The sequence below is a fragment of the Pogoniulus pusillus genome, chromosome 8 (genome assembly GCF_015220805.1).
Source record: "Pogoniulus pusillus isolate bPogPus1 chromosome 8, bPogPus1.pri, whole genome shotgun sequence".
Lineage (NCBI taxonomy): Eukaryota > Metazoa > Chordata > Aves > Piciformes > Lybiidae > Pogoniulus > Pogoniulus pusillus.
The window spans coordinates 33,518,886-33,545,588 of record NC_087271.1 but is presented as its reverse complement, the minus strand read 5'-3'; the positions used below and the strand labels follow the sequence as shown (position 1 = coordinate 33,545,588).

The 26,703-nt window shown below is 37.5% G+C and overlaps 1 protein-coding gene across 7 annotated transcripts in view; it reads left to right on the top strand.

The window, feature by feature from the left end:
- The window catches only part of EVI5 (ecotropic viral integration site 5), a 79,865-nt gene that overhangs the window by 3,545 nt on the left and 49,617 nt on the right, over positions 1-26,703 (top strand). For 3 of the 7 annotated variants that reach the window (XM_064148004.1, XM_064148006.1, XM_064148009.1), the window contains exons 2-15: positions 6,968-7,019; positions 7,276-7,505; positions 11,043-11,232; positions 14,570-14,794; positions 16,419-16,493; positions 17,288-17,413; positions 18,209-18,352; positions 19,330-19,419; positions 19,531-19,628; positions 21,150-21,210; positions 21,873-21,890; positions 23,086-23,139; positions 25,830-25,862; positions 26,414-26,560. In XM_064148004.1, coding sequence (XP_064004074.1) covers positions 7,011-7,019; positions 7,276-7,505; positions 11,043-11,232; positions 14,570-14,794; positions 16,419-16,493; positions 17,288-17,413; positions 18,209-18,352; positions 19,330-19,419; positions 19,531-19,628; positions 21,150-21,210; positions 21,873-21,890; positions 23,086-23,139; positions 25,830-25,862; positions 26,414-26,560 — 1,500 coding nt within the window. In that variant the 5' untranslated portion in view covers positions 6,968-7,010. The remainder of the gene's footprint in view (positions 1-6,967; positions 7,020-7,275; positions 7,506-11,042; positions 11,233-14,569; positions 14,795-16,418; positions 16,494-17,287; positions 17,414-18,208; positions 18,353-19,329; positions 19,420-19,530; positions 19,629-21,149; positions 21,211-21,872; positions 21,891-23,085; positions 23,140-25,829; positions 25,863-26,413; positions 26,561-26,703) is intronic. The other 4 variants (XM_064148010.1, XM_064148005.1, XM_064148007.1 and 1 more) reach the window with 4 other exon arrangements.

The following is a 26,703-nucleotide window of genomic DNA, read 5'->3' as shown; positions in this document are numbered from 1 at the left end:
TTGCATTTATATACTTATGCTTCTGTATTTTTGTCATAATGTAGCTTAGATGCTAGTCCTGGCTCCTTTCCAGGAGGAAGTTGGCTAAAAGCAATGTTAAGGAATCTAGGCTTCAGGGAATGAATAGGAAAGTAAAATTTATAGAAAAGAGCTTTAATGGTAAACATATGTGGCCTTCAGTGCTGGTTGCTGTTTTACAAATGTTTGATGATGCTTGAACTGTAGTGAAGTGAGGTATATTTTATTGAAAATGAAATAATAAAAACATAAGCTGACTTTGCAGGAATTGTTCTTGATTTTAGCTGATTAATCTGATTCTTCCCCCTCTCTTATTAACCAAAAGGATGGACTTTCAAGTACATACATGTGTAGCTTGGGTTGCTGTTCCTTGGATAAAAAGATGTTTTCCAGACAGAAGTCTAAGAGAACAAAGAAACAGAGAAAGATCCCTCTTAAGATTTTTTTTTTTTACTGTAGTCTTTCAGTCGTTGCAGCTCTGAGGAGCTCTCAGCCATCTTTTGTACAAAAGCACTGTACCTGATTCTTTTCCCCTTGAAAGAACATCTCTATGGTCTCCTGGAGATTGTCAAATTGCTATGTCAGATGTGAAACTTTGATAAAGGACTATCTTCAGATGGACAGGAGATAGTGTCTGCAAAAGCAGTGTAGTTTATCTGCTCAACTAGCAGGCTGGGACAATGCTTGGCAGATTGTAAACCACATTGGACTTCAGAGACAATTAAAAACCTGAAATTGTTCTTGGAAATTAGCAGAATCAGTTGAATTTGGTCCTTAATTTAATATGCCATTAATGACTTGAAGCAATGATTTCAACACTTAGTGGATCAGAACAACAATTCTATTCAAGCACTTCCCTAAAACACCTCATGTATTAGATTATGTTACATAGCTGAACTTGCAGCTTCAGGTTTCTTCTCTCAGGCATTTTGGAGCCATTAAACCTCTAGCATTTCAAGAGTCTGAGGCTGACATTTTAAAAAATGTGTATTTACTAAATGATACTACAGAAAACTTTCTGATAGCTTAAGGTATGAACAATATTTTATATTAAGCCTACTTCGATCTTTATATCAAACTTGTAGAGCTAGTTAGTGAGTATGAAATTAAATAGAAGCTGCTGAACGCTAGTCACGATATTTCCAACTATTATAAGGTGATATTACAAGAAAAATCAGGAGTATGTGTAACTAGGGACTTTTCCTCCAGCCTTCAGCAGAAATCTAGTTAGATGAATTTGCAGAGTAAAAGATGAAGCTTATAGTGAAACCATGTCTGAGCCCTAAATCAGGATTTTTATCTTGTCAGGAATCATAACATGATAACTCTCCTGTGTCAGTGACTGAGTCAGTTTATTTTTTTCTTCATACATTAGAATGTTACTAACTTTTTTTAAGTGAGCAGGAGACTGGGACTATGGAATGCTATATGACAGGCTTGAAAACCGCATGCACAGCCCCAGTTATGTGAGACTTCCTTTTATATGTAGAATAGCGTAAGGATTATTTCTTGTATCCTGGAAGTTACTACTTCTTTCTCTTCTCAGGATGTTATGGTTTGGGAGTTGCTTGCCCAGACTAGACTCAGCCAGCTGGAAGTTAAGGAATGAAGCTTTATATTTACAGCTTAGCACAATATACAAGCAGATATTTACAGCTATATACAGAAATATACGAGTTAAAAGCAATACAGAAACACAAGGCCCCTCCCAGAAAGCAGAGTCCCCAAGAGGGGCTCTCAACCACCTTTCCACCCCTCTACCTTACCCCAGAGTATACCTTACATGCAAGGTGAGTTTGGAGGATCAGCAAGGGGGGGTTAGAAAGCAGAAAGATTAGTTACACAGTAGTCCAGGGGGAAAAACACAGGCACCAACTGAGACAGAGACCCCCACACACTGACACTGTCTTATCTATGTTTTGTTTTCTTATTTTTATATATCTTGGCAAGCCTATGAGTGAAGTAGACATCACCTGTGCTTTCTTTTCACAGCCTATAATATGTTGTGTTTTTTTTTTCTCACTAAAGTGTTCCAATTAGCCTCAAACTAGCACACGGGAAGAGAAGAAAGAGTAGAGAGTATACATAAAGTACTGTTTGTGTAAGACATGTAGTTACTTTCACTTTGTCATAAGAATAGATGAGACAATATTTTGGATATTAAGGGTACCTGTCACTTGAATGTAGATTTTGTTTTTCCTTGGGGAAATACAGAATACAGGTATTAATCTAATTCAGTGTGTGCAGCAGGAAACCTTTTTTGAGAGAAATTTAGATAGGCTTTCTTAGAAAAACAAATGATGTCTGGCAAATGCACAAGGTGCTGCACAATACCTTGGGACTGTCAGGGAAAGGGGTTTATATGATTGTAAATAATGTGGGATGCTGCAGTGTGCCTTCATTTCAGATGCTGCTCCACCTCACTGCTACTTAGAGTGACTCAGAAATCTCAAGGCAGTGCTGTACTTCTTGGTAATCAAGTACTGTAATTGGCAGATACTTTAAGTTGCTAAACAAAGTTGAGATACCGAATTTTATGTATTTTAGTTGGCATAGGTAAACCAATAATATATAAACATATCTTTGCAGTAGCTTAAAGTGCTTAGTAGATAGGTCTGTGCCTTGCCTGATGATTCATGGGGTGGATGAAAATTGCTGGTAGTTGTGTTTTGCTCACCGGAAACTGCAGCAGAGGAGAAAGTCTTTAGTAGTTAAGACTTGTCTGCCTCACACTTTCTTAGAATATATCTAGGTGGTCTTAGGCAAGCAGAAGTAAATGAATTCTTCCTGTGTTCCATTATAGCTGTTAATATGCCATGGAGCCTGAATTGGGTATACTTGCTTTAGATCTGGTCAATGTCTGCTCAGTTTCCTGTGTCGTTCTGCAAAGGGTTAAAAAAGACATACCTCTGCCTGCTTGTGGCCAGGCCTGGCCATCTTCAGTGCAAGGTGTTGGTGCCAGGAGGAACATTTGTGTTTGAAGTCTGATTAATTTACAGGTTCTTGAGTGAGTTCCCTCTGAGGTTAAAAAAAAAACCTAAACAAACAATCGAAAAAAACCCCCACATTTTAAAAATAGGTTGACTCTGGTTTTGATCAATCATTAGTAAAAAATAATAATGGCTTGATCATCCTGGTAGTACTGTTGTTGATTTGGCATGCTTCTCAAGCCATGGAGGTTGCACTTTATACTCAAATGTAACCGAGAAGTGCTCGGAATAAAAGGGAAAACAATCGTCTCTTTGTAGCTGAAAAACAGGTGAGCTTAGCCAAGAATACTGAGGGCTTCCAGCCTGAACTGAGGAGATGAAGAGCTTGAATAGGTCTGATATTTACTGGGAGCAGAGCCTTAGGTTTGGTCTGTCTGCATAGCTGCTGCCAGCGATAGTGCAGCAGAGGAGGGCGCCAGGTAGAGCTTCTCAAGCGTGAGAGCTTCAGCGATAAGGCAGAACAGTGCAAAGCATGTATGTATCTGTAGTGAGAGGATGATGAAAGGCCTGTCTTGTGTAGTTTCAATCATCACTGTAACCTAAGATTTTTAGGACAGGCACTGTGGTTATCTGACTGTCCTCGTTACTGCTACGAACAGCTGAGCTTTGACTCTTATCTTTTTCCAAAATAATTAAGAGTAGCAAAGGGGAGGACTTTTAATAGCTGAAGTGCAGGGCATTTTTGTTCCAGCCAAAGGTGAGACACTGCTGCAGGCTGTGATATTGCTAGTTAAATAATGACCAGTGTTTTAAAGAAACATGAGTTTAGGAAAGACTTGAGTAGACTGTTCAAAAACACAAAGAAGAGGTGAAAAGTTTGTTGCTGGTTTTCTTGAGTCTTTCCAGAATGCTGTGTTAGCAAAGTCACATCTGTAAAGCAGAGAGTTGTTAAACCAAATGCTCACACAGATTTCCCTGTGTTTCCAAGTGTTGGCGATACCCAGTGAAAGCATCTGCCTTCATTCATACTGAGTTTATTCTTACTTGGTACTACTCTGCGATAGCTCTGTGGTTTTTAACTGGGGGAGCTGCAGTATCTCTGAAGAGACTGGAGTGAAATCTGTGCATGTCTTGATACAAATACCAATGTCTTGCTCCTAGAAAGGTTTTCTCCTTTTCAGGCCCATTTTCTGGGAGGCCTTTAGTCACTTCTCAAAGAACTCTATGAAATTTATCGCTGGATATAAATGGTGAAATTAACATTGCTGAAATGTTGAAATATGAATATTCTGTTTCTTTGTCCTTTTCAGGGAAATGGTTAATGAACTGATAGCTAAATGCCTTCATGGCTAAGTCCAGGAACCTTCACTGGTGCTGACAATGCAAGAGAGCTGGCTTTAGATTTTCAGGAAAACCTGGAATAGCCTGGTGAAAGTAATAAATCCTTGAATAGTTAGCCACTGGATAAGTTTGACACACCCCCCCCCCCCCGCCCTGCTTACTGTAGCTTGGCTCTGGGTGACTGCCATGGCTGTCTTTCCCAAAATGAATTTTTTATGTGTTTTTGATATAATCTTTACTGTGAGCCTTTTTATCTTCAAATGTTTGGTTTTTGCAGCTATATATTTTGCTTGTTCTATGTGTTTGTGCTTTCAGGCAGTTGACTAGGAATAGTTTTTGTGTACTGACTCTCTGAGTACATACTGAGGGAACATCTGCTTCTAGAAAGAATAGTATTCTTAGACAGATTTACCTGCCTTTTTTTTCTTTTTCTCTTCTTTATATAATTGGCTTCTACAAACCTTGGATGAGTTTTTTTCATGGTTAGTGACAAGTTGGTGAATGAATGTTAGTAAAATTCTTGACTTCCATTCCCCATCTCACCCCTTTCTTCAGCTGTCAACGTGGTATATGGCCCTCATAACGTATAAGCCAGGGTCAACTTTTTGCCTTAGGTCTTGTCAGTTATTTTACCTTCAATAGAGGTAAAAATTGATTGTATGCTTTCTCTTCCTGCTTTTGTTGCATAGGGTACTGCTCAAAATCACTGCTTCTCTAATATTTATGCATAAGAGCCCTAGAATGGACAACTTCTAACACTTGCTGTGTATGGCAGCCATGTGTTAACACTGACCCTGGTTCTGCCAGCATTTATATTTGGAAAGATTGCATTACTTGTCATATTTAAAGCAGCCTAAAGCCTTTGAGAAAACAGTTGTGAGATGCATGAGTTACATTTGTCACAACACTGTTTTGTTCAAAATGAAGATGCAATATTTTATTTCATTATAATATGGAATGAAGGATATTGACTGAGTGAAGTATTAATGCCTGTATTCAACCTGAGATTTTGAAACATCCAGCAATTTTTACTCTTCTCTTTTATATAAAAGATAGCATCAAATGCTAAACATTGGCAGTAATCCAATGATTATCTTCAGAAGATCATGTGTTGCTTTTTGGGCTTGGTTTGTTTGTTGTTGTGGTGTGTGGTTTTTGGTGTGTGGCTTTTTTCTCTTTGCGGGGGGTGGTTGGTTTGGTTGTATTTGTGTGTGTAGTGTGTTGGGTTGGGTTTTTTTTTAAATCCTGGTCTGATCTGCCTGAGCTTTCCTGGCCAACAATTCCTTGACCTTGCTCCTCTCACCTGTGGTTTGTATCCCTGCATTTGAAGATTTCTAGCAAAATCTGTTACTGTTTCCAGAACAAATTGTAAACATATGGAAACTTCTTTGCAGTCCTGTAGAAGAGCTCTTAAATTGCTGGTGGGGACAAAGTACCGCTGATCCTGGCGTGCAGTGTTCCTCTGGTTTTCTGCAGGCATGTGTCTTCTTTTCAGTGGCGTGTGAAAATAACATTCTGATAGACTTGGTTAGGGTGGGGGGAAAGTTTGTTGTAGCATTCTATTTAAATAAAGGTTTCTACTTCAGCAACCACTTAGTCTGTATACTGTACTTCAGATAAGTGCGCAGTATGCCGAGATAGAGTTACTTTTCCCAGGTTAAATCCTTCTTTAAATAGATTCTATTGGATTATCTTAGGAAAATACAGGGTTTTTCCCCCTGTAGGTCAATGTCTTTGGTATCATAAAAAGTATTATAGAGAGGATACTACATAATTGTGACTATTGAGCAATTAAGAGTTTTGAGGAAGTCAGCAAAGGTCAAAATAAGTAGTCGGCAGCAACAGCGCTTCAAAGAAAGTTCATTTTCAACTTTGGTTTTGGCAATTTTTAACCTTTTTCTAGGAAGCTAGCTTGTCCTTTCAGATACATCTAGATATTTTTCTAATTTGGGCCAGGGAAGAACTGAACTGTGTGAATCATTGTAGGCCAAAGCCTCCTAAACAAAGTTTCTGAAGGAAGTCCCAGTAAGGGGTTTCATTAGCAAATACTGCCAGGAGCTGCTGTTCTTTCTTCGGTGACCTGTGAATCTCTTAACCTGCATTACCCATAATGCTGATGAAGAAGATCATGATCAGCCCCAGTTAACCTCCTCATTCCTGAATCTGCAGTTTCCCCGACTGTCTTGGCAGATAGTCACTTCTACTCTGTTAGCACTCTTGCTTTTCCTCCAGAGCTCCACTCAACCCCAGGCTTGTCCAGGTTGGCAGTGTGATCAGGGGGCTCTACATAAGGACATTTGGCAAAAGGGTGACCTGAAGAGAAAGAAAGGAAGGAGAAGAGCTGGCAGCATGAGACTTTAATGGAAGACATTGAAGAGCTTGTTGTACATTCATGAATGTAAATTCTTTATGACCTTTTTCTGTGCACTGACTACAGGATCTTTTGCTTTGGTGTAGATTAGAAATGTGATGCCCCTGCTCCTCTGCCATGTCACTATAGGGGTTAGTGAATGTGAGCAGTGGGTGGTCTGGAGTATTTACACTGATGTACTGCTCCAAGTTCCATCAGTAAAAGTAGTTGACTGTTGCTGTGTTTTTACTACAGTTTCTGTGCCGTTGTTAGTTTATTAAGATGTTTTAAAATAAGCTTTTTTTCTATTTGTTTTTGTAATGGGAAGTCTGAGCCGTTCCTGGATCCTGTGGTATTTCTGTACTGCAGAAATGAGCTCTGTGAGTATGCATCAGGAATTCTTCTGAAATACCTTTGTAGATTAGCAGCGTACTTGCATGTTACTTCTTTTATATGTGTTGCTGTTGATGCTTGTTGTTGCTTCTGAAAGCCTTGAGTGTTCTGGGGAAGTAATTAATCTCAGTGTCACTTCATGCATATTGTAAATTTTTCCTTCAGTTCAGCAGACTTATTGAAAAAAAAAAAAAAGGTACTAAAGAAGACAACTGTTGCATTCTTTTCTTTTTGTCATCACAGGTGGCGACAGACAAGGTTGCAGGGAAGCTGAGCTCTACTCTCTCATGGGTGAAGAACACTGTATCGCACACCGTCAGTCAAATGGCCAGTCAGGTGGCAAGTCCATCTGCCTCATTACACACTACATCATCTTCTACCACTCTATCTACACCCGCATTATCGCCATCCTCACCAACACAGCTGAGTCCAGATGACTTAGAATTGCTTGCTAAACTTGAGGAACAGAACAGGTGAATGAAAAATCTTTTGGTCTTTAAAGTTTTGTAATAAGACTAAAATAGTTTTTATTGTAATTCAACATAGAGGCTTTTAAAGGAGGAGTTAGGTTAAACTTTAATGCACATTTCAGTTTCAAAGCCCTTATTGCTATGTTTTTACAAGTCTGTTGTGGAAATCTAAAAGGTGTCTTTTCCTCTCCTGGCTTTGCAAGTGTGTTTACAGCATGCATTTAAGTCTGAAGAATTGCACTGGAGCTATGTGTTTTTCAGTATCCATTTAAAGCAGAGTATCTCAGGGATGAGACCTTTCATGACCTCCTCACTTTCTTTGATCAAAATTGGGATTTCTAATTAGCTCTTTTTAAATTCCCTTTTCTTTGATTTCCCCCCTTTTTACCCAGGTCTTGCTTTCTACTGTGTAGCCCACCGTTTTTAAAGGCAGAACGTGGTTCAGCCCACCCTTCCAGCTGCTACATTAATGGTGGCAGATTATAATGTCTTAATTTCATGAAAAGTAAATTCCTAAAAAGTTGTTTCTGTTCATCCCTGCATTTTTCTATTGTATAGTAAGCAACAGTGCTCTTGAGAGTTCAAGATGAAACATTACACGTGGATCAATTGCTTTTGTCATGCGCAGTGATTACACATTGTCAGTCTAAGAAATAAAGCTGGACAGTGTGATGTCTTAATTCTGAATTTCCAGAACCCATACTTGCTCTTCTGAGGCAGAGTTAAGTCTGGCCTTTATCAGAAAGTGGTTATTAGAAAATATGAAAGTCTGACTGTATTTTGGCTTGATATCTACTGAAGCTTGCTGTCCCCCTGTGCTGTAGTGAAGTGCAGGTTTGATAGTTCAGCGCGAACTGGTTCTCTGCCGGTGTGCTGGACTTTGCACTGAGGGACTTAAAGTACTCATTTCGTGTTTGTTGTTTTTTTCCTTCTCGTATTTGTGCACTGTAACCTAATAGCTACATAGCTTCAGGGAATTTATTGTATATGTCTAACTCTTCAGTGAGAATAGAAGGCTTTTTTTCAGAAAGGTTAATTTGGATTTATCTGAGGGATTCTAGTTTGTTCTAGACTAAGTGACTAATGTCTAAAGAGTAGTAGCACCTGCTCTTTGGAGAACTTGTCTGTGTTGGAGCATCACATCCATATCTCATTAAGCCCTGCAGTTACTCTGACTTACTGAAAGCAGGATGTGATCTTGAGCTTGATAAGTTTTCCTTTTCAACTTTGTTCATTTAGTAAATAAACTAGCAATTCTGTCTGTTTTTACTTAATTATTACTAGTTCAATCCTACCTTTTCTCATGAGATACTATCCTTTAATACAGATGCTTTATGCTCTTATGCTGGGTGCATGTGGCTTCAGAGCAGTTTGAATCTGCCTTTTTGCACAGTGGCACGTTGTTGACAAGGAGTTGTACTCTGAGCACTAGAAAACTAATGATCTGTTGTTCTGCTTGTTGGAAGAATTACTGGTGATGAGTATTTTTTACATTTTGTTTTTCATTGCTGGCTTTTATGTCAGTTAATCAGGTAGGAATAAGAACTCTGTATCAAACTGTGTCTTGTAACATTCTCTAATGCAATTATACTGAAACGCCTCTCAGAATAATGAGGTAGCACAGTCCAGAGTCCTGATGGATCGGTTGGGCATTAGTAAATCATTTATAAAGTTTTCAGTGAAAGAAAACAGTGACTAAATGCCACAGAACTTGTTACTTACTGTAAAAAGAACTTCCCATTTTCAAATCTAAGGAAAATGAGTGTATCCAGGTAAGGTCCTATTACAAAAACTTAGCATAACTGATGTAGAAAGCTGTGAAAACTGAAAGCAACTACATAGAACCTTATTTTTCTAATTGTAATGTTTATTCTCTGCATGTTTTTCCTTTGATAGCTTTGAATTTGATCTTTAGTACTACCTTAGATTGAAAGGAGGAGTTCTGACCTGTGCATTTTCGTTATGGATCAGTGTAGGCCAGGTTTCTAACCATTAAAACTCTTTAGGGTTTTAAATTTTTCCTCAGAACATTTTTTTGCATTCCATTAATGTGAACTAAATGAAAATTTGTCTCAAAAAAGTTTGATTTCCACCCACATTCCACCCCCTCCCCCCGCAAAAGACGCTACTGTTTAACCTCTTTCTAAACAAAATACTACTGCACAGACTGTACTTGTCTTGATGAATTTACTTTTTTTCCTTAACTTCCCTAAATACAGTAGGCAAATACTGTCAACTGGGAAAGCTAGTATATATATATCTTATCATAGCAGGGAGATTAAATATTGTAGATGTGCTGAGATTCAGGTACAGCATAACTCGGGTTATTATTTAAGTATCTAAAACCTAACCTGACATTGCTGACATGCTGACATTGTGTTGCTGCATTGAGGCATTATTCAACCAGATCACTCTGGTTCACATGTGTTGGAATTCATGGAAGTTAAAGCACAAATAAAATTCCTGATACAGCAAAACGTTTCTTCAAATTAGTCCAAACTCTTGCTCTTTAAGTTGTCTGAAAATCCTCCTCTTGCTTATGAGGCTCAATATTAGTTGTGACTAAACAAAGCAGGACTTTTTGCCCAGTATCCTCAAATCCTTGCAAAATTGGTTGTAGAACCCAACTAAAAGTGAAGTCTCTTCAGCAACTTGTACAGCACTTGACATATCTATGTATACCTTGCTGCCTCATAACCCCAGAAGTTCTCATGTCTGAAATCCACACTTCAGTTACACATTCATTGGTTATACTAACCACTTTTTTTTTTGCTTGGTCCTCATTCTTTAGGTTTGAGATTGTTTTCATGCATTTATGAAACATTATGTTGATTTTTGTGAAGAGTTGTCAGCAAATGTCAAGTGTTTTAAAATTGCTCCTGCTTCTGATTATTCTGTCTGTGTTTATACTGTCCAAAAAAAGGAGTAATGTAGACTTCTAGGAGATGAATTTTTTGTCTGGCATTACTATCTGTTTTGCCATATTTCGACATTTAGCACTATCATTGAGGATGCTTAACTTTGTTTAGGTTCTTGTCACAACAGCTGTGGATATTTTGTTACTCGTAAAATCAGAGTCCTCTTGCTCGTATGTATTCCTCAAAACAAAACTTGCACATCTTCTTTGTAGGGCTGTTAATGTTAACAAATGTGTAACAGAGTTGGGCTTGCAATGCTTCTGTACTTTCTTTAATTTGTTATCTTTATGAATTAAGATCCAGTTTGTGAAATCACAGAACACTTGAATTAATCTTGCTTCTCTTGGTGGTGTTGATGCATGATGTGATATATTCTTATCCATTTCCTCAAATGCTGCCATGTGAGCTATTCTGTCTGCAGAATTACTTGACATTTCAAGAAGAAACTTTGGTCAGTTCATCTTTTCAAATTCAGTACAAGTGGATGTTAGAAAAATAGTTCCACTGAACATTTGGGTGCATTCCTAGTGAAAAGTTTGGAATAATGGACTTCTAAACAAACAATAGTTTGGTCCTTCGACTAGAAGAACTTAAATTTGGGGTTTGTGTGCTTTCTTTGCAGACTCTTAGAAACAGATAGCAAATCTTTGCGATCAGTAAATGGGTCAAGAAGAAATAGTGGATCTTCTCTTGTGTCTAGTTCATCAGCTTCTAGCAATCTCAGCCATCTTGAAGAAGACTCATGGATCCTATGGGGGAGGATTGTGAATGAATGGGAAGATGTACGGAAAAAGAAGGAAAAGCAAGTTAAGGTAGTGATTGGATGCTGTTTTTCAGAGTGTATTTGTAATGTGACATAAGTGATGGTTTTATCTTTTTGTTGGTCTTATTTAAAAAATAAATATGTATTAGATGATTCCAGTTGTATCTTTTCAGTTTCTTAGCTGTAGTGCTTCTGAAGTCACTGCTAGCCAGACTTTGGTAACAATTTTTCCCAGCAAGCATCTCTTATCAGAAACTAGATGCATTTACTGTATTTTGGATACTAAAGTTTTTTGTCTACCTCTGATGTTTCTAAATGGGAATTACTGAAAACCCACTTAAGGGCATCTGATAGCTGGATACTATGATTATTTTCCTACTGAGCAGCTGTCTTTTTAAGGGATTCTTACTAGAAGAGGTGGTAATGCTATTGTGAAGCACTCTGAGTTCACCTTTGTGTGCATGTCAAGTGTATTGACTTCAGGAACTAGAACACATAGTTTCTAAATTCTCTGTGGATTGAACAACCTTTTGAGTAGTGTGTGGCCAGACTGGGGTAGTTGTGGGCATCTATAGAAATGGGATTCAGTTATACTATAAATTTAAAGAACGAGCATCTGGGACATTCAAACATATTCTGTGTTTCAGAGGCAACAAGTAGAGTGGTGTGGGAAATTTTGTTAGTAGCAAGTCTGTTCTGCTTTTGTATTTATTGGCTCTGGTCTGAAGTTTCATGTGCAGAATACAAATTTCAAAGTCTTTTGAGCAGTTTGACGTGTGTGTGTGTTATGAATAGGTTGTGGAAGGCAGAACAATGGGCTAATGTTAAGTATCTTTTATGTAAGGCAGGTGTGAAGAGAGAACATGAACTTGAGAGAGAAAACAAGGGAAGAAAATGAATTCAAGACTTCCTGCTTGCATAGGGAAAGCAATTTCTGGAAAGGTGTTCCCAAAAGGCCATGAAAAGAAGGCCACATGAACCTGACAACAGAAAGGAGAAGTGAGATGGTAATAAGTAGATCTGGTTGGATAGAACTATTTTGAACTGCCTCCATTTGAACATTTTAAAGTGTCACAAATACTACTTTTTTACAGCTGGCAAGTATTTGACGACTCCTTTCAGTAAATAATTATATTGCTAGTGACCTTTCCTTTGCTAGTTTAAATAATTCTCAGTGTTTTTTTTGTTTTTGTTTGTTTGTGGAAAATCAGCCTGAACTGTGTCATTCTGCATTTACAATGGATACCAGAATATCTATACCTAATTCCTGAGTGTGCCAGTAGGTATGACCTTTAGCAGCATAGGTATCTTACTGTATTGGCTCTAGAAGCTGCTCTTAAGTTATTAGATGTTTGGTAAGTTGGAGGGGATTACTGTGTGTTTTTGTTTAAGGTTTTGGAAGTAGGTGTATATATCCAAACCTTCCTGTGTAGGTGATGTGTTCCATCCCTATGTTTCTTGACCCACATTAGAATTAATTTTCTATTTATGGAGGTATTCTGGAGGATAATTTAAGTCCGGCTTTCCAATGTGTGTAATACTCTGTACAGTAGTTTCCTCTTAGTGGGTGCATTTCCTGCTATTCCTTTAGGAATGTTGGAGGGATTAACCCTGTTATTCTGTCAAGTAAGTGCTTGGTAACTTAAGGCAAGAAACCACTTGTTAATGCTTTGTTATTAGTAGCACTTGAGGCTTTAGATGTCTGATCTACAATATGATAGCACACTGTTGACAAACGATAGCGAAAGGCACGTGTAGGAAACTGATATGTTGGTGTTGTCTTGGAGTCAGAAATCTTACAGGGAATAACTGGGGTGTCTTAGTTGTTGTATATGACAGAAATAGGGAGTGGTGTTACTAGGATGGTTCTTGAGAAGTCTGGAGATCTTGGAGATACTAGAATATTGAAGTCAGCTATGCAAAGCTCCCACAGTAGAATTCAAGCTTGACTGAATCAGAACTGGGAAGCAGGAGACTCTTTAAAAATTGCTACTGACGTGTCAATTAGTGTTTGGAAAAGCAGAAGAAATATTTTGAATAAACAGGGAAATAAAGAAGTTTTGCAGAACAGGTGATTGGTTTGGCTTCAGGAAAAAATAATAGTGAAGGGATAACATAGCACTTCTTCAGGTACACAAAATTATGAAAGGACCCCTTTTATTCGAAGAGGGTTCTGCTAGGTCAGTTGCACAAAATACCACAAAGACAGTCTACAAACTTCCTAAATTATTCAGTTTTCAAATCATACACCGTGGCTACTTTCTGCTTGTGCTTTCTGAAAAGATAAGTATCATGTTCTTAGATCTACTGATGTTGGAAGATTTGATTTGTAAGTTGGAATGCTTAGCCAATGATTTTTCCTCAAAATAAATATTGTTTAAATCTACCGAAGAAATTAAAATTGGTCAAGTGTCTGAAACTAGGTTAAAGTGCTTTTTTTGAAAGAGAACTTGGAAATACTGACACACCAGAGGAATTAGACACAATTTGTCAAGTTGGTCAAATGACTTCTGCTAGTTGTACTGTGCAATTAGCATTTTATATTTTCAATTGCATTTGGCTGGGCTACAGTTGCACTTTTATTATTTATCTGCCTTGGAAATAATTTTTAATAGTTCATTTTCTATCTTGAGCATTACAGGTTTTTAGTTGGTTTGGCAAAGAGTGTTCTCACAGGGATTTATTGTTCCATCAATGCTGCCTTTCACTTCGGTATGTGAAGGGAGCCTACAAGAAAGCTGGGGAGGGACTTCTTAGGGTGTCTCGTAGTGATGGGACTAGGGGGAATAGAACAAAGCTAGAAATGGGTAGATTCAGACTGGATGTAAGCAAAAGTTCTTCACTGTGAGGGTGGTGAGTACCTGGAAGGGGTTGCCCAGAGAGGTGGTTGAGGCCCCATGCCTGGAGGTGTTTAAAGCCAGGCTGGATGAGACTCTGGCCAGCCTGATCTGGGGTAGGGTGTCCCTGGACATGGCAGGAAGGTTGGAACTAGGTAATCCTTGTGGTTCCTTCCAACCCTGACTGATTCAATTATTCTATTCTATAATTAAAAATAGCTGAAGGTAGCATGTTTATAAAATCTTTAAATATAAAAAACAATTAAATGATGGCTAATTTGAGTTCTTGCTTACAATTAATTGAATATTAATTTTTTTCAAACAGTTTACTATGAATAGTATTCTGTACTTCAGCCATGAAAAATGTATTCAGTCTCCTTACTTCTGTTACCTAATAATCTATCACACTAAAATTGACTGGTTTGTGTCATGATGGAAACATGTTCTGAAGTTCTGAGGAACTTGATTTGTTGAAGCATTTTGCTCTTTAGTCTTATAATTATGTTTTCAGGAAATAAAAATCTATTTTTGTCCTTTTTTGTGCTTTAGGAGCTTGTTCGAAAAGGGATACCTCATCATTTCAGAGCAATTGTTTGGCAGCTTTTATGCAGTGCTCAAAGCATGCCAATTAAGGACCAGTATTCAGAGCTTCTGAAAATGACATCTCCTTGTGAGAAATTAATAAGAAGGGACATTGCTAGAACATACCCTGAGCATGATTTTTTTAAAGAAAAAGACAGCCTTGGGCAAGAGGTCTTGTTCAATGTAATGAAGGTAAGTCAGTATTTCAGCCCTTGAAAAAATCCATTAGCAAGAAGGTGCATAACAGTTTGCAAAGTACTTTGCCTTTGTGTATGTATAGTATGTATAGTGAACTTGTACCAGTTCTATGTGTTTCAGTTTTTTAAACCTACTCTTATTTGTTAAACCATTCCAGTGGCATCAAAAAATCTAAGTTTCAAAGACAGCTTTTAGATATATTAGTCCTATGTCTGATGATTTTCATTTGTAAGAGATTAAAAATCTTAGAAACTTTGCATTAAAACCAAGTCATGTCCTAACTGTTGATAGCATAATGGAATAGTGTGCCTTGAAGTAAATGAAATGGTACAAATCAGATCTAGCATTCGGCATTCAAATGTTTCTCAGTGTGCAAGTGGTTGTAGCAGATGGTGGGTACAAGGAAGTGTACAACTGCTACAATGCCCAAGCATAAAATTTGAGTGCCATCATAAAATTGAATTTGCATTGTTTTGTCTTCATTGTACTTACATTTAGAGAGGTAGACTTTTCTGTAGAATGTAGTTTAATCAGAAAATTTGGCAGGTTTCACAGAATCACAGAATTTCTTAGATTGGAAAAGACCTTCAAGCTCATCGAGTCCAGTCATTAGTTTGTCACTGACAAGCCCTTGACTAAACTAAATCACTCAGCACAACATCTAATCACTATGAATCGCTCTGGTTGGAAAGGACCACCAGGATCATCCAGTCCAACCTTCATCCCAGCATCCTTCATCACTAGACCATAGCCTCAAGCGCCACATCCACTCTCCTTTTAAACGCCTCCACCTCCCTGGGCAGCCTGTTCCAGTGCCTGACCACCTGCTCAGTAATGAACTTCCTTTGAACATCCAACCTAAACCTCCCCTGATGCACCGTGAGGCCATTTCCTCTTGTCCTATCATTAGTAATTTGGGAAAAGAGACCAGCTGCAGCCTCACTACAACCTCCTTTTAGGCAGTTGTAGAGGGCAATAAGGTCCCTTCTCATCCTCCTCTTCTCCAGACTAAACAACCACCGTCCCCTTAGCTGCTCCTCATAGGTCATGTTTGCCAGACCTCTCCCCAGCCTCATCGCCCTTCTCTGCACCCGCTCCAGCACACTCCAAATCATAGTAACCCCCATAATTCTAGAATGAAGATACAAACATGCCTGGAGATCACTCCATTTACTCCACTTGTAAATAAAACTGTAGCACAGTTTTCTGAAAACCGTTGTTGCTTTGTCTAGTCAGTGTCCTGTTGAAGTAATAACCTTGTGCAGTTCGTATGCCAACTGTCTCATCTCTTGGCAAATTTCTGTAGTTGAAAACTGCATGTGTGGTGTGGTTGTGTGGGGTTTTTGTTTGTTTGTTTGTTTGTTTGTTTTCTTTGGTGTCTCTTTTAAGGTATGCCTTAGTTTTAGCTTTGTGCACTGTCAGACAGCAGAGTCCATGTCCCTTTTTGTAATATAAGTACCAAGTAGAATATTTGACTAAAATGTGTGAATAAAATACCTGCCCTTGCTGGATTTGGGAGAAGAAGAATAAGTTATTGTGCTTTGTACTCTTGATTTTCCTTACTTTTTACTGATAATGAGATTTTAATTGTTAAGAGACTTGAAACTTTATTTTCCAGGCTTATTCTTTGGTGGATCGTGAAGTTGGATACTGTCAAGGAAGTGCTTTTATAGTTGGATTACTGCTTATGCAGGTAAAAATGATACTCAAAATGTATGAACCTTCAAAATCCCTGCTAGATTGTAGTGGTTTGTTGGGAGTTCTTGTAATAGTTTTCATTACGTTGTTGGCAATGGAATTGCTAAAGGCAGCTGTTAGCTCTGCAATTCAAAAGATATTTACTCTCTGTGGTTTTATTTGCCAAGAAGATAGTATTTTTGAGTGGGAGAACACCTGTATTTCTTTTGCAAGCTATTTTGGTGAACATTGTTTCAACTGTTAACAAACTTAGTGTTTCAGTCCGATTACACTGAATATCCTCAGAGTTCAAAGAGCGCTTGGCAGTTGATCTGATTAATCTTAAAGTTGTCTTTATATTACTGCATTTTTTTTATGACAAGCTAGGGTGTATTATAAGAAATTTGCAGAGCTCCATTTCAGTTTAGGAATCACTTAACAGAATCTGATATATATATATATATATATATATATATATATATATATATATATATATATGTATAAGTTCATTGCAGTAGTTGATTATAAATTCCTTAAAACCAAAGCAAAACCCAGCCAAAAAACAACTACTAAAACCAAAGCAATGATTACAAAGAATCCCAAACCAACCAATCAAAAAAAACATCCTGCACCCTCCAAATTTCCAAATCCCCAAAACCTACCAAACAAAAAACCCTAAAGCAAAACCAGAACATCCTCACCACATGCACACACACAAAACCCTCAGAAGTAAATCCTCCCAGACACTTACTTGGATATATCTTTACAATTGTCCAGAGTTTTCACTGTGCTGTTTTGTTTTTCATACAGATGCCAGAAGAAGAGGCGTTCTGTGTGTTTGTTAAACTAATGCAAGATTACAGACTACGAGAGCTTTTCAAACCAAGCATGGCTGAACTGGGCCTCTGTATGTACCAGTTTGAATGCATGATACAGGTATGTACAAAGTGTATCTGACTTTTCCATCAGTAGCTATTAATAAGGAACTGGGGTGTTAGTGTTCAAGAGCAGACACACCTGTTGGCTAGTAGACTGTTCTCAGGGCAGTAACTAGTTGCAGACCATCAGAAGTAAATGTATGTGGCTGTGCCTTGTGTTTTTTTAACCTGTGACAGTGACTGCCTTTAAACAAAGAACAATGAAGATTTGTATTGCTACAGTTTAAGCATGTGAATGTCTCACCTCTGAAAGTCAATGTCTGCACAGTCAGTTTATAGCTGTTTGAAAATGCAGAAGCTGAGAGATAGCCTTGTATGTAGAATTAAAATTATGTCCGTATTTGGGACGCAGAGTACTTTTTGACCTCGTCAGGCTGATAGAGACACAAGTTTGTGAGTTTTGATCCAGTTGCCAATATAGTGGTCAGGGGTGATTTATTGTGTAGTAAATAAGACAGAGGTCTTTGGCTGTAACTTAGATATTTTCATCTCTGTAGCCCACTTTCTAGATTTGACTTGGGCATTTACAAGATTGCGGTAAGGATCAGGTGGTGTTTTTACAATCTGTGCTTTGCTGAGTAGGAGTGCTGCAGGGCATTCTACATTGGGACTTGTATTTCATGCTTCCTGGTAATGATGAGTAATTCCTTTCCCAATCCTGTGTTACAAAGCTACTGTCTATACTAAGGATTAATTGTTTTCTAGTATTTGACACGTTTTGAATAAAAGAACAACTCCTAACTTTTTTCTTCTGGTTTTTTTGTTTTCTTGCTTTCTTCTTCCTCTTTTCCAGGAGCATCTTCCAGAGCTTTATGTGCACTTTCAGTCTCAGAGCTTCCACACTTCTATGTATGCGTCGTCATGGTTTTTAACTATATTTCTTACCACTTTTCCACTACCAATTGCAACAAGAATATTTGATATCTTTATGTCTGAGGTAACTACTCAATATTTATATGTTCTATTTTAAGAGTAGCTGTTAAAAGTGGTTAATAAGGTAGTGGTATATCCTGTTACAATAGATAAATCTCAACTAGTCTTGCTTTTCAGTCCATATGCTTACCAAGTATTTTGTAGGAGACAGTGTCTGTGTATGTAGTTGATCAAGGAAGAGAGAGTAAGTAAACATAGATACTGTATGCAACTTTGTGTTCTGAACCTATTGAAGAGTTTCCAAATCTGCAGTTCTGGATGCCATGTGTTAGGATTGCATAAAACAGGGACATCAGTTTCTCAGTGTTATAGGAAATTTGAGGTAATAGAAAGTGATGCTTTCAGCCCAAGTTAAAGCCCCATGGGAATGTGTAGGTCAAGAAGAGGGAATATCAGCATGTTTTATTGTCCAGATCATAAAGAAATTGATGGAATGATTTGGTGTCACTATCACTTGTTTTGTTTTGAATTAGAGCTCTGTGTGGTTGTAACTGGTGATAAAATTTTACCATCTATTAGCTCTGTTTCTCTGCAGTTGTCTTTTAGAAAATAGTGAGTCAAAGCTGGCTCCTTTCAGATTACTCTCAAGAATGTCTAAGCTAGTGTACCTTTTGTCTCTTTTGATAGTTTTAATTGTGCTGCACTGTGTCTGAAGTTAAAATGTTTTTTTTTTGAGAAGTACTTGGAAGGTTTTGTACTACATAAAATGTTTGATAAAGCTGACATAGCAAATACCTGTCATTTGAGCATGTATCTCAGCACTAGCCTTTCTGAGGGGGAGTCTGGCATTGGGAGAAATAGCAAGACTACTTGTCCTTGGGGCAAAATAAACCACCCAGAAACAGTTTGAGAAATTTTTCAGTAGGCCTTTTGCTTGTTTGAGAAACTTGAGCTAGATTTCCCACATCAGTAAATAATAGATTCACTCTGTTTTGTTGACAATGCCATGAAGAATTGTTGGATATTTCTTCTGTTTTTCAGGGTTTAGAGATAGTATTTCGAGTAGGTTTAGCAGTACTGCAGATGAACCAAGCAGAATTACTGCAACTTGATATGGAAGGAATGTTACAGGTAAATGAATGTTATAATAATTGTAGGAGATGTCTGAAATGTGTAGTGTGTACATGTGTATTTCCTTGAAGATATTAATTATATGTAATCTTGTGCTCTGATTGCTTTTAGCACTTTCAAAAGGTCATTCCGCATCAGTTTGACAGCGGTCCGGACAAATTAATCCAAGCATCTTACCAAGTCAAATACAATGCAAAAAAGATGAAAAAGTAGGTATCATATTTTGAGAAAATAGATTATACTATTTCTGAGAGCTGCTGCTTGTTTAAAGCTGATTATTCAATGTTTAATTTCATGGGGTTTTTTGTTTTACACTACAATCAAAAATGAAGTTCTGTCTTTTCTCCCTTTTCAAGCCATATTTGCTGGGTTTCCTAATTATAATAAAGCTTTTATCATTTTATTAATATAAATTATTTATTAATATAAATATATTATAAATATTTTATTATATATATTATATTATAAATATCTGATTTATAAAAATAACTTTAAAAAGCTTTTGAGGAAAGCTGCAAGCTAGAGGGATTACAGCACTTATTTTTTTGATAAAAAGAAATCTGAGTAGAAAAAGGAAGGGAGGGGTGTGGTTGTTTTGGGGAGGAGGGTTTGTTTTGTTTTTTCAGGGTGAAGGATGGAAAGGTGGTCAAGCTTTATGATCTGTCCTGAACATTTTAGACTCTAGTTCTCAGGAACTGGAACAGTATTCACAGTGCTACAGAGTGCATGTGTGGTCAAGATTAGTGCTGTTTAAAATATAGGAACTGATGAAACTTTGTAACACTATTGATAGCTGTAAAACAACTCATTTGGGGTCTGAAATCCTGAGAATAATACTGCTTCTTGTTTTTAGTGTTGATGGTCTGTTGCTTGGGTAGGGCCGGGTGATAGGTTGGGTCTCTTCCAACCTGATTGATTCTATGATCTCTTTTCTGCCTTTGGCAATTTGTCGTGATAAGCCAAGCTGCATGTGCTGTGCTTTTCCAGTGTTAGGTTTCGTGATTCTCTGGTTGATTGTGATGTGTTGTACATTTGTTATGCTTGCATGGCAAACTGTGCTACAGTCTTTACAGTTGAATTTGCCAATCCTTCTGTCAGTGACCTATGATCAGTGCTGTATAGTTATCAGCCTTCTCTAAAACAGAAAAAGTAACAAGGCTTTCAAGAAAAACATTTTGTCTGAAGCAAATATAAGTGTGTGTAGTTGTGTAGTTTAAAATTTTGCTATTCCAAGTCTAACCTTCCTTGGTTGGCTCCTGTAGAGACATTGTTTATCTCAGCTTGCTTTTTTTTGTTGCTGCCATTCTCGGGACAATTTGTGGTTTTGTTTAAGATATTTGTCTCAGATCTCTCTGCATCTTTCTGTTCTCCAGGCTTTCAAGCTGTGTTTTGTTCTGGCTGAATATGCTGAATTGAATATTTTAGAATTAGATTAAGTAGTTACTACACAGTAGCTGCAAATCGTTGATGCTGTAAAACGTATTCAAGAAAGCACCTGCACTTCTGAGTGCTCATTTGTACTCTGTACCTACCTACACATGTCTTTTGTGTTTAAATATTGTGTCTGGTCTAAATATTTACAGGAGTATATTTAAAGTGGCCACTTAGAAGAAATACCAATAATCTATAGATCTGTTCTACTGAGATTTGTTTTAAATATTGCACCAACGATTACGTTGCCACCCACAGGTTTTTTTCCAACTGTAACTTACTATCTCTTATTTTTTTAGGTTAGAGAAGGAATACACTACCATAAAGACAAAAGAAATGGAGGAACAAGTTGAAATTAAAGTAAGAGAGCTTCCACAGATTTTGTTTATTGGTTAGTTTTATCCCTAGATGTGAGGTTACATATTTGATCTGTATGTGTATCAGGATATGTAATTGTGGTCCTCAAATTCTTTTCTTTTTAGTGTTTGTATTTAGGATGTCTGCTCATAAAGGACACTGCTAGTGAAAAAGTTGAATCTTCTAGTGAACACTTCAGAGTCTTTGATGAAGACCAGTTGTACTTAGTTTACATTAGTTTAGATTGTTCTCTGCTGATTAAAGGTTGATTACAGCTGGCTTCATTCATCAGAGATTCTGACTGTGCTGGTTTATATGTAGACCTCCCACTCATGAGGTTTGTAAGACACATATTAAGATAGAATTTATCAAATTGCACTTTGTTTTTTTCATTGATTTTTCTTGTGCCTTGGACCAAGACTGAGTGTCTTAGGTTTGCAATCACTTTTTCTTTTAGACCTTCTGTAATGTGGAAAAAAAAACCCCGCCCTACAAATGCAGTTTATTTTCTTTTTTACTACTGACCTACTTACTGTATGTATTTATTCATTGCATCTCTTTGCTTTCATGACATAAATAGCCTTTTGCTGCCTCTTTTTTTAATCTTTTCATTTTTCACAGCATGGTGTTTGATCTGAATTTGCTTCCTTGTGTCATGTTTTTAGCCAGTTCCGTCAGAAAAGGTAACGAGAGATATGATGGATAAGTGCAGCATACAAAGCTTAGTAGAGGAAGCAAGGTATAGCTCTACTTCTTCCTGTCCACTGCCAGTCATTTTGTCTTTTGGTGTCAGCTTCTGGGACATCAGTTCTTGACAAAAATTGAGTGACATGCACCTGGGAGAGCAAATATATTCCAGGCTTTTCCTAGCAGTTTGTTATTGTGGCAGGCAATGGGGCAGTTAGCAGCATCAAGGTTTGCCATAATCTGAAACTGGAAGATTTGCAGGACTGAAAAGACAATGCTCGGATGAGTAGGATAGAATAAAGTACATTTGATGGACAACAGTAACTTTAGATTCTAGTATTTTAACTTATTTGAAGCCCTTCCTTGCTCTTCCCGCACAACAGCAACAAAAGAGGGCACAAAACCAAGCAAACAAAAATCAACCAACAAAAACTCCACAAAGCCAAATTAACCCTCCCAGCCAACTGAGCACAACAACCCAAAGTTATTTCTAGACCCTGTTTTAGGACTTCAATACAAAACAGTTTTTTACTTGCTTTCTTCTGCTAAAGAAGCTCTGCTGTTTTAGGGAGGTGAGAAAAACAAGTGCATTGGATCTGCTTCTTAGCCTGGCAGAATAAAGCATTACTAAACTGATACCCATGGCTTAGGGATACAGATCTCATACCTGAATGCACTGGTAAAATATGCAATGTAGTACAATTCTCACTGCTGAGATCTGAGGTAAATAGTTCCCAATATAACTTTACAGGTTAAATATTTGTATATAATTTAATATAAATTATTTGGAGGAACATGACAGAAACCTTGTAGCTATGTTATTAGCCTGCTATAGTGCAAGGAGTGCACCTTTATGTCCCTTTAAGCATGAAGAGCATGTCTGGCTCTGTTTGAACTTGATAGACTCCTCTTCATAGTGTGTGGTTAAATCCTGTGGTTCACCTGCAGACATACTGCTTTCACCTGATGCAGTACACCTCTTTGGTACAACACACAACTTCTTATATTTGCTAATCATAGCTGCTTAAAATTGTATCTTGATTTAGGACATTGTATAAAAAGATATTAAAAAGGTTACTAATTACTTTGATTTTCATGGATGTGATGAGATAAAAACATTTTTATCTTGATTGACTTTTATCAGATTTTCAGTTCCTTGAGAAATAATGTTCTGAACTGTTTACCTTCCAGAGGTTACGAACTGAAAACAGACTCCTGAAACAGCGCATTGAAACACTAGAAAAAGTAAGTATGTGCTGATTTTATCATATGAAATGGGAATCTCAGAGCTGCAGCTGATTGGTTTTCCTGCTACTTGATGGTGTTTTCTAATAGTGCTTACCCAAATAGCATGGCAATAACAAAGCAGTTAAGGTCAGTGCTTGTAAATATTTAAGGTTGCTATGTCTGGCTCTTAGTAAATAAGAAATCAAACGTTTTGATATATCCACCTTTTGTTGTACTGTTTCTGTTCTGAATTAGAAGCATCTGTCCAGCAGATTACATGAAATGGTGAACTGCCTGGGTGGAAGAGAGGTTATTATGAGAGTCCTCAGTTTTCAGAATCTGAAGTTACTGGGTGTTTTATGTAGGAGCAAAATGACAGACCTACTAATGACCAGGATGAGATGTTGCTGAGGGCAGATCATGTCATCACTAGTGAACACAACAGCAGAGGGGCATTGTTGCAGCATTCATTCAGTACAGGATGCCATTTATTTTCATATAGCTTTGAATTTTCATAGTAGTTCTGGATACCTGGCAGGGAGAGTATCTTTAAGACCAATTTCTTACAAATTTATTCTGGAATAGCACTGTGTTTAGGCTTTTTTATGTAATTGGATACAACTTCAACAGCATGCATGCTAACTGTTGTCAACATGCCCACGTGTAGCAGACCTTGCTTTCCAGTGACCTCTCCTATATTCTAGTTTCATGCTTCCAGTGACAGATTGCATCTGAGCTGGTCTGCTTTAGAACAAAAATATTCTCATCCATTCAACCAGAAATAAAACCTGCCTTTTCACAAATCAAATTGAGATCTTGTGAGTTGCAAACAGTAGTTAATGTTTCAGGCAAAGAAAATGGTAAAGACTGAATTTAGAGTAACATAATTGAATCACAGAAACAGTCAGGTTGGAAAAGACACCCAGGATCGCCAAGCTCAACCAATAACCCTGCTCAATAACGTTCACCCTAAACCATATCCCCAAGCACCACATCCAGACCATTTTTAAACACCTCCAGGGTTGGTGACTCAACTGTCTCCCTACGCAGCACATTCCAATGCCTGACCACTCTTACTGTGCAAAAATATTTCCTAATGTCCAATCTAATCCTACCCAGTCACAACTTGAGGCCATTGCCTCCTGTCCTATCACTATTTATCTCTGAGAAGAGACCAGCACCAACCTCTCCTCAATGGCCTTTCTGGTAGCTGTAGACAGCAATAATATCTTACAGTTTCTTGGAAAAGCAGTTTGTGTCAAACTCTTAAGTAAATTCAGAAATCATCTAATTAGGAAGCATGTGCATAGTGGGAACATACTGTAAAAGTTATGAACAAACATGCAGTACTATAAACACCTTTTGTATCCAGTACTGAAGTGCTGATAAAAATAAGTGAGAAGAGCAGACTCTTTCATAAAGAAAATTGAAGCTGTAGTGAGTCACTTCAATGCTCTTGGCAGATTTACAATAGTAAAAATCTGGTTTCTGCTTTGAAATCAGTTTATTTCTTTCATTTATTAAGAAGTCCATGATGACATGCCAGATACTAATGCTCTTCCACATTCTCTACTTAAAATTTCAGAGCTCACCATCAGAATATCTCCTTCTGACTGGAATTAGAATATTTCAAAATGGGATAATATTATCTGATCTTAAAAAAATCTGAAGATAGTTATTACAGCATCTGAAAAACAGATCCTAAAGTGTGAATGAACACAATCAGTTCTTCTGTTGGAAATCAATTTTTATTTTAAAGTATTTTTTCCCCATCCTGACCTATATGATGTAGTCATGATTCCCTCAGTGTACCTAAATGACAAATGTATCTTAACTTCTAAGTAATAGCTCCTATCAACCAGAACAAGCTTCAGGTTTAGTACGTTTCAAGGACAAAAGTGGCCTGCAAATAAATATATGTGTCCTCTGTTAGAAAATCTGTTAAAGCTGTGTATATTGAAGTGGGATAGAGTCAAAAGTTAATTGTGCAGCTAGAGGGGGAAATGTATTGCTTGTCACTAGGCATAAATAAAAATATATTTCTTGCAGAACTTTGGCAAGGAAAGAAAAACTATAAACTGCTCAACTGAGTTACTGCAAGAGTTTAGTGTAACAAAATATTGGCTGTTGTAGTTGAAATTTTCTACTTGTGTCTGCCAGTTTGCACCACTTAAATTTTCTGCTTCATCTTCTTGGAAGCTTTAGTTCTGCATGAATGCCTCAATGCTTAGTAGAGATCCCTTTGTGCTCAAGTTATGCCTTTCTTTATTGCTGTGGACAGACCATAGACCATGTCTTGAGTCTCACTACTGGATCATATCAGCTGATGTATCAGTGGCTTTTGTTAATTAGGGAAACAAGCCATTTGGCTAAAAATACCCAGTCTCCTGTGGGTGCACTTTAAATGGTACAGAGATCTGGCTTTGAGACCTTCTTGTATAAAAGATGGACTGTGTCAAATAAAAGATGGACTGTGTCAAATCTTATCACAGGAAAGACTGCTTCCTGAGAGTTTTAGGCTGAGTTGTGTTAATAAATATGAATATATATGTTGATTTTGCAAAAAAGAGTTTGTACAGTACAATTTAGACATTTTCTTTTCTCTCAGCTCTTGTCTGTTTTGTCACTAGTATCACCCTTCTGTGGTTGGGGTTTTTTCTTCCTTTTTTTTTTTTTTCCTTATTCCTATCTGAATTTTTCCTTTGTAGGAAAGTGCTTCCTTGGCAGATAGATTGATACAGGTATAGTCTCTTAGACTTTTACTGTATAACTCTCCTTCCTGCTCTCAAAAAAAACCCCAAAATGCTTTTAATGCATGCATATTTGCATGCTGTACTCTATCCCTGCTTTGCTGATTTGAAATAAATGTAGAGCTAATCTCTTGCTAGAACCTTGTTTAATTTTGTTTACTAAAAATACACATAAACCCAATATCTGCACGTTTATAATACTTTTCCTAACCTACTGTAATTTTTTTTGGTACCAATTCCAATGGCAAATGGATTTGATGACACTATTAACCCTGAAATGGAATCCTGTGAACCTAATTCTGTGCATGTACAACTGGAGTAATATTGCATGAAAGGAATTTTATTGAATGCAAGTACACAAATGTATTTGCTAAATGGATGCTGAACTTCATAATAAAGTACTACATTGTCCTGAAATTTCTACCAATTGTACGCTACGCTGTTTGCAAACCCCACCTGATGAAATAAACAGCTAAGCATTGCCAAGGCAGTCTTTCTTGGATTTGTCCTCAAATGCTTAAAAAAACCAATTATGTCCTAAGGGACAAGTGACAAGGGCCCAGGAGGCTGAGGAAAACTATCTCGTAAAACGGGAGCTGGCCACCATCAAACAGCAGAGTGATGAGGCCATTACTAAACTGGAGCAAGCTGAGAATACCATCAGGGAGCTCCAACAGCAGCAGCAATGGGTAAGGAGCCTGGCAGCACATCATCTCATCTTTTTCACTCATTCATGTTTCTTTTTTTTTCCTCATCATGACATGGTCTCTGTGCTGTCCTTGTAAATACTTGTTTGTTGTGAGTCACGTTCCTAAAATTAGACAAATTGGAC